General features: G+C 34.3%; 1 protein-coding gene across 3 annotated transcripts; it reads right to left on the bottom strand.

Annotated features, from left to right (window-relative positions):
* Positions 1 to 5,209: 5,209 nt before the first annotated feature.
* On the bottom strand, positions 5,210 to 8,094 carry LOC109164550 (mitogen-activated protein kinase kinase kinase 3-like). Of its 3 annotated transcripts, none has more exons than XR_002051422.1 (4): positions 6,438 to 8,094; positions 5,965 to 6,042; positions 5,676 to 5,777; positions 5,210 to 5,600 (listed from the first exon to the last, which is right to left on the bottom strand). XR_002051422.1 is itself a non-coding variant. In XM_019313043.1 (3 exons), the coding sequence occupies exon 1, from the start codon at positions 7,778 to 7,780 to the stop codon at positions 6,449 to 6,451; it is 1,332 nt and encodes a 443-aa protein (XP_019168588.1). In that variant the 5' UTR covers positions 7,781 to 8,094; the 3' UTR covers positions 5,210 to 5,765; positions 5,796 to 5,812; positions 6,438 to 6,448. The 3 variants fall into 3 exon arrangements, 1 of the variants encoding a protein (XP_019168588.1); XR_002051421.1 differs by lacking the exon at positions 5,965 to 6,042 and adding an exon at positions 5,796 to 5,812 and having other exon boundaries at positions 5,676 to 5,765; XM_019313043.1 differs by lacking the exon at positions 5,965 to 6,042 and adding an exon at positions 5,796 to 5,812 and having other exon boundaries at positions 5,210 to 5,765.
* Positions 8,095 to 10,615: the final 2,521 nt, after the last annotated feature.

Here is a 10,615-nt window from a genome sequence, read left to right as displayed (position 1 = left end):
TGTGATACTGAAAGTAGAAGTTCTTCCACCAAAATGATCATGCCTATGCCTATTGATACTAACCTCCATTGAAGATCAAGCCATTTGAACCCGGAGGCCCTTCAAGAAGAACAAGCTATACAAGCCCTTCTTTGAAGATCAAACCACTTGAAACCCGGAGGCCCTTCAATGGTGGAGTGTTCAAGGCATTCAAATTGAAGAATCAGAGGACATCCCAGAGACTTGTACTCACACCGCATTGATATTTGATATGTAATCAAAAACTTTGAATTTCTAAATATATATTCAATTTTCTTTGTTTACAAATTGGCACGCCCAGTGGGACAGCTCTGCCTCTCATCTCTTCATAGGCACTTTCAACCGGTATGGGGGCAAACCCCATATGAAATTTGAAATGGATGAGGCTAAATGATACTCCTTGGCACGAGTTTAAACGGCCTCATATCTTTCAAGGCTCCTTGGCACGAGTTGAAACGGCCTTATATCTTTAAGTTGTAGTGTCGAGACTTTCTTGCACTACATACTTTCAAGTGTTATATGCTCTCAAGTGGTGTACAAGCAAGTCTCGAGGGGGCATTTGTAGACACTTAAATTTTGATAAATATTGATTATTTATCAATATTTATATATTTGAATATATTTGAAATATTTTGGATAATATTGATATTATCTAATTTGTTAATTAGATAATGTCAAAAGAGTTTGAGCTTATCAAAACTCTCTATCCTACAACTATAAATAGTGCATTTCATTTCTATGTAATCACACACATCCTAGGAAAAGTGATGTAAACATCTAGAAAAATATTATTCAGGATCACAATAAAAATGTGATACTGAAAGTAGAAGTCTCTCCTCCATAATGATCATGCCTATGCCTATTGATCCAAACCTCCATTGAAGATCAAGCCATTTGAATCCGGAGGCCCTTCAAGAAGAACAAGCTATATATACAAACCCTTCTTTGAAGATCAAGCCACTTGAAACCCGGAGGCCCTTCAATGGTGGAGTGTTCAAGGCACCAATTGAAGAATCAGAGGATATCCAGAGACATGTACCCACACCGCATTTGATAACCAATGTAACGCAGAATTTTGAATCACTATATATATATTCAATTTTCTTTGTTTACGAATTGGCACGTCCAGTGGGACGGCTCTGCCTCTCATCTCTTCATAGGCACTTTCAATCGATATGGGGGCAAACCCCATATGAAATTTGAAACGGAGGAAGCTAAATGATACTCCTTGGCACGAGTTTAAACGGCCTTATATTCAGACTCCTTGGCACGAGTTTAAACGGCCTCATATCTTTTAAGGCTCCTTGGCACGTGTTGAAACGGCCTTATATCTTTAAGTTGTAGTGTCGAGACTTTCTTGCACTGCATACTTTCGAGTGTTATATGCTCTCAAGTGGTGTACAAGCAAGTCTCGAGGGGGCATTTGTAGACACTTAAATTTTGATAAATATTGATTATTTATCAATATTAGTATATTTGAAATATTTTGGATAATATTGATATTATCTAATTTGTTAATTAGATAATATCAAAAGAGTTTGAGCTTATCAAAACTCTCTATCCTACAGCTATAAATAGGGCATTTCATTTCTATGTAATCACACATCCTAGGAAAAGTGATGTAAACATCTAGAAAAATATTATTCAGGATCACAATAAAAATGTGATACTGAAAGTAGAAGTTCCTCCACCAAAATGATCATGCATATGCCTATTGATCCTAACCTCCATTGAAGATCAAGCCATTTGAACCCGGAGGCCCTTCAAGAAGAACAAGCTATACAAGCCCTTCTTTGAAGATCAAACCACTTGAAACCCGGAGGCCCTTCAATGGTGGAGTGTTCAAGGCATTCAAATTGAAGAATCAGAGGACATCCCAGAGACTTGTACTCACACCGCATTGATATTTGATATGTAATCAAGAACTTTGAATTTCTAAATATATATTCAATTTTCTTTGTTTACAATATATATGCTTATTTATTTATATTGAAAAATATTATATTAGTATTATAATCTTTTTTATATCATTAAAAAAAAAACATAGTACGTCATTAATGACTAAAAATCATCCAAAATATATAATGGGAAAAAGTTAAACCAATTAATGGTCTTCCAATATTGATTATCATTTATCAACCAGCTACTTGCGCCTTTGGTAAAGAAAAAAATCCTGGGCATTAAAATATTTTGGCCCTAAATTTCTTTCTTTTTTTTTTTTTAATACTAATGATTCTTTACAAAGGTAGTATATGTTCTATAGTTTCTCAAACATTTTTAGTCCAAAGAATCTAAGCCCCTCTCAAGAATTCAAACTTATGACCATCCAATTAAAGTGATAATCAAAATGTCATTACACTACAAAGTGGTTTGTCCTAAATTAAATTGAAATAAAATGTCAAAAACATGCATCCTACTAGTAAATATATACACACATGCATATATAAGGGCATAGTTTTCACATCACAGCACATGCACAAGTGTGCATAGGAACAATGGACTCCAAACTCCACTTTCTGCTGCACATGACAAGAACCCTCACCCATCTTTTTTACAACTGTACTGTACCCCGAAAGATGGTCAGTTTTGGACTCGCAACTCGCAAAAAGATTACACTCTAATTTCGAGAGTTCCAACTTCTAAAGTCTCCGTGAAGAAGGTATATTGCACAATGTCTGGCCTTGATGAGTAATGAATTTGCGGACTAGGTTTAGATGTAAGAGCATCCACATCTGTGAATTATTTACAGTTTTTTAGGCAAAAAATGACAACATAAATGAGAGAGAGGCTTCAAGGTCTCTCTGCAATTTTGGAATTTTTGACAGCTTGTGGGGTCCACATGATGGAGAGAAAAAGCGTCTGACTCACGCGTGAATGAACAACCCGTGCCCAGCTAGGGCGCGGATTGTTACCTTTTCTGTTTATTTTTCTTTTTCTTTAATTCAGTATATTTTGTTTTTGTTTTTTTTTTTTCTCTTTCCTACTATTTTCTCTTTCATAATCGCACTTACAAAAATTATTCTAAAATCACAAAAAAATTATACTATTATAAATGCTCTAAGGATCGATGTTGGGATGAGTAGTCTCGGATTCCTACTCCTTCCCATCCCATCAATCATAATTTATTACCTAATTACGGAGTATGATTTAAAATATAGTATGAAAATATAGCTCAAAAAAAAAAGAGGAAAATGAGTAAATATGGAGTACACTATAAATAGGAATAATGCAATTATGGAAGTTAATATAGTCCCAATTATGAATAAAATGGTTACACATTAAGTCATTAACCATATGATCATCTGCCATAACCAATTTAATGTCTTATCCAGAAACAACATTTCAAATACTCCGGGAAAATAAATAACAATTTCGTTGGAAGAAATTACAATTTCATTCCTATTTAATTCCCAGATAATTTCAAAAAATAAGTAAATTCATTCGTTTGGTTAGAGGAAATTGCAATTCCGTAGAATTAAAATTCCATCATTTTCAAGGAATTAGAATCTCATACTCCCCCTTGTATTTCAATTCCATAGATTTTAGGAAGAAAAAAATAACTTTACAAAATTACCTCTATCTTTTTTAACCTAAAATTGATGTTTGAACTTTCTCTTTCTATTATAGCATGTCTTCTTCTCCTACTCTCAACACAGAACGTCAATTAGTAGTCTAACCTCGATCAAATATGTTTTCTCAAAACTCTCTTATCTATTTTATTGCTTTTGTTATGAAATTTTAGGATTTATTTACAACGTGTTATATAAATTTTAAAACCAAAATTTGAATTTGGCCATTTAGGATTTATAATAATAATAATAATAATAATAATAATAATAATAATATTATTATTATTATTATTATTATTATTATTATTATTAGCTACAAATGTTTAGTGTCTTATCCGATGTTACAATACCTTATTTAACAAGTTATGTCAAGTTGTAGCTAATTTATTAAATATTCCATAAAACACCATACCCTATTCAATAACTTATTTCAAGTTGTAACAAATTTATTAAATATTTCATAAAACACCCCGAAAATAACATTTACCTCTACAACACTAATTAATTGCATGTGTAATATTTAAAAAAAAAAAAAAAAAGTGTGTGAACTCCTTTTTTTTTTTTTTTTTTTTGAAAACGTGTGTGAACTTGAATTAGCATTATAAATCATTAACTGAGTAGGTACATTAGTACATAGAGGCGATATTCTTGTTCAAGTTTTAATAAGAATTCAATGTTTATTATTTGTAAATGGTAAACAATGAGAATATGCGAGTTCAATATTTATTTTTTAAGTACTATTAACACTGTATACTTTTCTAACATATTGAAGCATAAATAGTCAATACTTCACTAGATTTTAAACTAGTGATCTCTCATTTGCAAGAGTCACAGTTATATCGTTTGACCATAATAATTTCTTTGCCGAGTTCAATATTTATTATTTGCATTAATTTCTATATGTGTATCTTGCGGTCCTTCCAAGGCAAGGCAATCATTTGGTTTCCAACTCTTATTTGGAATGAGAAAGTCTTGCTCGCTGCCCGTGTGTCTCGCCGTGGATGAGCTTCGTCTTTTTTAGACAATACCCCAAAATTTAATGAAATGACTTAAAAGGTGTATTTGGTTGGAATATGAGAACCGGAATTGGAATTAAAATGAGAATGAAATACGGAGTACTTAGTAATTTGTTTTTTTTTTTTTGCAAATTGCAATCAAATACTTTAGTAATTGGAATGAGCTTTAGTAAATGTAGTTTATATATTTAGTAGTAGAGTGAAATTTGAATGATTACCAATATTGATGTTTGGTTATTTATGATCATATAATCTGAATAAATGTTTTAAAAATCAAGTCAAGTGATCTTAAGAGTGGTGATGAAATGAAAATGGATAAGGCTGAATTAATGGAATGATATATGATTTAAATTAGGCAATGAGTTTTGTAAGTATATAGGTGATCAATTGGTATCAAGACGAAAGCCAAGTCCAGTTCTAGATGGGATGTGGACCAAGTCTAGCCCTGAGAGAGGATGATGGGCGCAGAGGTTAAGGATCGAATCAGGCATGTTGCATAATTGAGCTTGATTTGAAGTAAGATATGACATCGGCAATTAGATAGCCAAAAAAGAGAGTAAGCATAGTGCAGCGCTGAGATCCCTCATCTTCATACCATACAAAACATATTGGAATTGATTTTCATTTTATTTGTAATAAAATTGCTATTGTAATAAGGAAATTAAAGTAAACTTACACTTTACGTCTTTACTCATGGGTAAGGATGCTAATAAAAAAATTCAATTAATTCCATTTTATTGAAGGGGTTATTTATATTTGATTATTCAAGTGTATAAGGTATAAACAACAAATTTTATAATCCCTGCCAGCAGTAACTTGAAGCGGATTGGTATGCAGTATTCTTTTCTTGCTCCAGCAGGCAATGCCACCGATATTCTTCTCATTCGCTTCAGATGTGGATTTCTCTCTTCTCTCTCAGCTTTCTTCATCAACTCTGCCTCAGAAAATCGCTTCGGGATTCGTGCATCTATTCATCCCAGATTTGATTTGTTCTCTTCTGTTTAAGACAACAAGAATGTTCATAACCCGAAACACCAAATCCATACAATAAAATGGGATGTATACTACTCACCATTTCTGGCTTTTCTTTAATTGGAGTGACTGGAAAATCGCACAGATCTTCTGCTCATCATCCTTCGCGTTTCTTCTTGAAACGCTTTAATTTCAATATGAACTGGAAAAACGTAACCACTTCAGAACTGTCATGGTCTGAACAATGTCAAAATAAAGACATTCAATCCTATATATATGCAAAAAAACCTTTTATTGGCTATCAGTCACACGTTTTGTTTGATTGAGAGCTCGAGAGTTATGCAATATCAAGTAGTTAATCCCGAGAACAGAGTTCGTTACTTCCTTACCGGCTTCATGGTTGTTTTCGCACCATAGGATATATGGTCTCAGCAGGCATTGGAAAGCAGATCAAACCATTTGCATTCCTATTTGATCAGATAAAAACTAAAGTTATATAACCTTAATCTAGTTTGCGCTACAAAATGAAATCATCATACCGGGAAACCTTTGAAGTTGAAATGCTTGTCTACTAGGAAATGCAATTATATAACTCCATTACAGCTTATATGATGCACAATGAATCCTGAAAGCTCGAAATGCTATATGGGAATATGCAAGACTTGATTCTTGGAGCAGTAAACACGAATTTGAGGTGGAGAAAATGGTGAAGGTATGGATTGGCAAAGAAACGAATGTATATATATTTCATTATTCATTGAAGTTTCTATCAATTTGTAGTAAGTACAATGAATATGACCTACAATTGATCTATAATCAATAAATCCTCTACATCTAAGCAAAATTTTACCCTATAGCTCACCTTAAACGCTCCTAAACTCCTGCACGAATTGTATAATCAATCGGATACTTTTGTCTAGCATGAGATGGAACCTCAGACGAGACTTCCAAGGATGTCGCGCTAATATCAAAGCCAGTATCAGTACTGGGGGTTAAATCGCCCGGGTTTTCATTGCCTACCAATCCTCGTTCTTCATCATCATAGCACGACGAATCTTCTTCGTAATCCTCAATGCCTTCCACATCGTCTTCATCTGACAAATAGTATATGGAATCCTCGTCTTCAGATACACAACTCCAGCTAGCAGACCCGAATTCATCAGACACCAACACGATGGAATCGATAACGTTTATATCTTCAACCTCTTCCACTTCCTCAAACAGCCAGTCATCGTCTTCATCCAGGCCTTGCACGAAAGGGTGATTCAACAGCATTTCTGCAGTCAATCGATACATATCGTTCTTAACGAAACAGCCTTTCAGAAACTCCATGGCCACCTTAGATAGGTCACTGGGAATTTTAGGCAATTGCCCTTGCTCAATCTTTGTAAGAATCTCCTTAGCATCTAGCTGGCCTTCCTCGGCCCAGGGGGGGTTTCCGGTTAACATCTCGAGAACAATACACCCGAGAGCCCATACATCAGAAGGGGATTCTTGAACACTATCTTTAACAACCTCAGGGGAGAGATACATAGGGGTACCCCTCCAATAAGGCTCCAATCTCCTCTTCTTGCTCTGTTTCTCTCTCTTGGTCAGTCCAAAATCCCCAATTTTCGCCCGGAATCCAATACCCTTCTTCACCTCTCCAGAACTAGGAACTAAGAGTATATTATCAGGCTTCAAATCACAATGAACGTAGCCGGAGAAATGGATATGATTCAAGCCTCTAAGCAAAGACCTAGTATGAAACCTCACCTCCAATTCAGGCAATCCTTTCTTCTTCTCCCCCCCTGATTTCTTGATCCTGTCCGCTAGGGTTCCACCAGAGCCATACTCGAGGAGCAAGTTATAGACCATCTCACCATTCTCGCCGGTGGTGGTCTCCTCGCCGAAGCATCGGATTACATAGGGATTGGCCTTGATTTTGGCGAGCACCTCCCTCTCCTTCTGAATTGAAGCCGAAACTGAAACCTCAGCGGATTTGACCGCCATGACTGAGGGAAAGTAGCCGTATTTCGATCTGGGTTTCTTCAGACTCGCCATGTAAACACACCCGAAGCTTCCTTTCCCCAACATTGCTCCTCTGCGCCATGCAACTCCGTCCCCATATCTCCTCTCATTAACACTCTTCTTCTTCTTCAGCTCCATTGCTTCATCATCAACCCCAACTTCCCCTCTCTTCCCCTGCTGCATTCTGCTCCCCATTCCTCAACCCTCCCTCTGGGAATTCAGAAAAATTCTCTACCTTTTTTCTGCCAAGAAAAATACAAAAGGAAATGCAGACAGACAATAAACACAATTAATCCCCCCCAGCTGGTAATCAGGTTAGGGTTTTTCAAGAAAAAACCTGCAAATGGAAACCCCAAGCTGGAAGAATTGGGAACAATTTCTAGGGTTGACAACCCAACAAATTGTTGATTGCGGAGGAGAGTTGAGTTTTGTGTCTGAATTTATACTCCTGGAATAATTTTTTCTTTATTTTTTATTTTTTCCTTTTCTTTTATTTGCAATGAGCCGCGTTTTCTTTCGAGTGAATACAAACGTAGACAGTAGCTAAAAATAAAAAAACCGGAATAACGGTCATGTGCTCTTTTTTACGTATGATGTACAGATAACAGAATTACATAATAATATTAATATATATATGTCCGGTCCGGTCCGGTCATGTAGCAATTGGTACAAACAATTCCCGAAGATAATAAAGATATAAGCGTGATAAGTTGTGATGGAGTATGATAGGATTATGGGCAAAGTACCCGTACAAGTTTAGCTCAATAGTTCAGTAAATAGTATTTATGAGAAGAGATCAATGTTCAAGTTCAAATCTCGACAACGGCAGTATGCGGATTATGCACCGACATTTGCCTCTGTCTGTCTGTTGAGTCATTGAGTCACTGTGATTTACATCATCCTAAATGCTCTGTCAGGTCGAGATGTGGGGCCCTGGCGGCCTCATGTTCGAACCCCAGTGTGAGCATTGACTATTTGTGCTTCAGTAGATCGAGAAAGTATGTATGCACAGATACTACATTATAATAGAGTCAATAGTAGTATTAAAAAAAACTTGATCTCTCATCCCCAAGTAGATACATATATGAGAGGTATGAACATGTATTCAATTCAAAGGTAACGCAATCTATTTCATATTTGATAAATATCTATCAATGATCAGCATTAAATGTTACTTTCTTCATCTTATTTAACGTGCTTAGTTTAATTAATAAAAATTGTTCCCTAAAGATTGAAGCCCGACAGAACATTTAAGAGGATGTAAATTATGGTAACTTAGCTAAACACATAGGTTAGACCTTTGTTTACTGTAGATAAGGAGCACCGCTTACTTAGAGAGTTTACTCTCACGCTGTCATTAATAACACTCGATTCTGGTCATTGTTTTCAAATTTCAATGATCAATTGAATTGTCCATGCGAACTAGTTTAATTAATAAAAATTGACTAGAGCTATAGATAAATGAATTCTTTTTTATTATTTACCTTAGTTATTAGTGAATAAATTTGATTAAAAATAATGTATTAAACACAAAAAATGGGGATAAAATGGTGGAATGGTCAAAAGGGTCAGCGGAGTTGAATAGTTTGCAAGTGGAGGCTATGGGATATGGCTTTTACGTATTCAATGCATTGATGAAACGCTGAAGAAGCTGCATGAAGACAAGTCAGAGATCATTCACCACCTAAATTGACTTACTATTATTACTACTTCTTTGCTTATTCTTTTGTTAACTACTTGTAAGTTTTTACCATTTTTAGAACTCATTATTTCCCCTTTTCGTACTTTTTTACTTTCCTTCTTCAATAACTTAATGCTGTGAGCTCATATCTTATATATCTAGTGTTTATGTCATTAATGGAGTGCAACATTGCTCTTCCTAAACATCGTGATTGCTGTGAGTTCAGGAGATCACTCGTTCGAGTCAGAAAAATTTATCATAAGGGGACTGTTTAAGTGTCACCAAACTGAGACATGTCATGGTAAGAATATAATAAATTGTTGTTTTGTCTCCCCTCTTTTTATCCAAAAATGGAGTGCAACTTTTGTTTCAATTTTTGTTATTTATTTAGTTGTCAAAAGTAGTGATGAAGAGGCAAATATTATGAAACTTTGCAAACAAAAGAGAATATCAATTGAACAATTTCGAACTTGAAAAGTAAACTCGTGAAAAGTGTTCATAAATGGCAAAATAATTGTATCATCAATTGTAAACAATGTCACATTATTAATTACCTATGAATACTTAAATTGTGGCATATTACCAATTGACCGAATAAAACTACATTGTTTTAAATTCAATTTGATATGAATTTGAAGAAAAAAAAAAAAACTAGTAACATTACCCATTTAAAATGTTTTTTCCTACATTTAGAGGGGGTTGGAAATATATTGATATTTGTATTTTTCACTTTTTATTTATTTTGTACCACGAACATGACAAATTACAATATTACATGATGTCATTGATTAAATATTTATAACCCAACTATTTATGTATTTTATATATAGTATATGATATGATATGATATGATTGCTATGTAAGTCATGATGACATACAAATACATATGCGCCATGACAGGATAAATTTAGCAAAATATTACTCTTCCTCCCCCTGATTGAATATCAATATATCATCCTTCGCCTTCCATTATATATAGGTATTATATGTATTAAATATGTGGGTGTTCCACAATAAATTTATGAATAAAGCTATTTTTCCTCCGTAAAGAAAATTATTGATTTGGATGAGGTTATCCTTATCCTTACAATACTCTCTCATTTTAAAAAATGAGTTCCACTCTCACATTATTAAATTTACAGTTTTTTTCATTATTTTCTCTACATCCCTATAATATTCATCCACTTTCAAATTAAAGGTGGTCCCAGTTTTATATTATATTATAAATATGATAATAAAATAATAATAAAAAATTTTAAAAAAATCATGCCATCCGCTTTTGTTGCCAATTCAAATGACAACAAAAATTGTCATTAGCAAACTTGTTAAAGTAGTAAGTTTGCTAGTCA

Source organism: Ipomoea nil, unplaced genomic scaffold (genome assembly GCF_001879475.1).
Source record: "Ipomoea nil cultivar Tokyo-kokei standard unplaced genomic scaffold, Asagao_1.1 scaffold3069, whole genome shotgun sequence".
Classification (NCBI taxonomy): Eukaryota; Viridiplantae; Streptophyta; class Magnoliopsida; order Solanales; family Convolvulaceae; genus Ipomoea; species Ipomoea nil.
Note: the sequence above shows the minus strand (reverse complement) of the source record. Positions and strands in the feature narration are given on the sequence as shown.

Excerpts from the sequence above, each read along its gene's own strand:
- LOC109164550 (XM_019313043.1), bottom strand. The coding sequence starts at position 7,780 with ATGGGGAGCAGAATGCAGCAGGGGAAGAGAGGGGAAGTTGGGGTTGAT.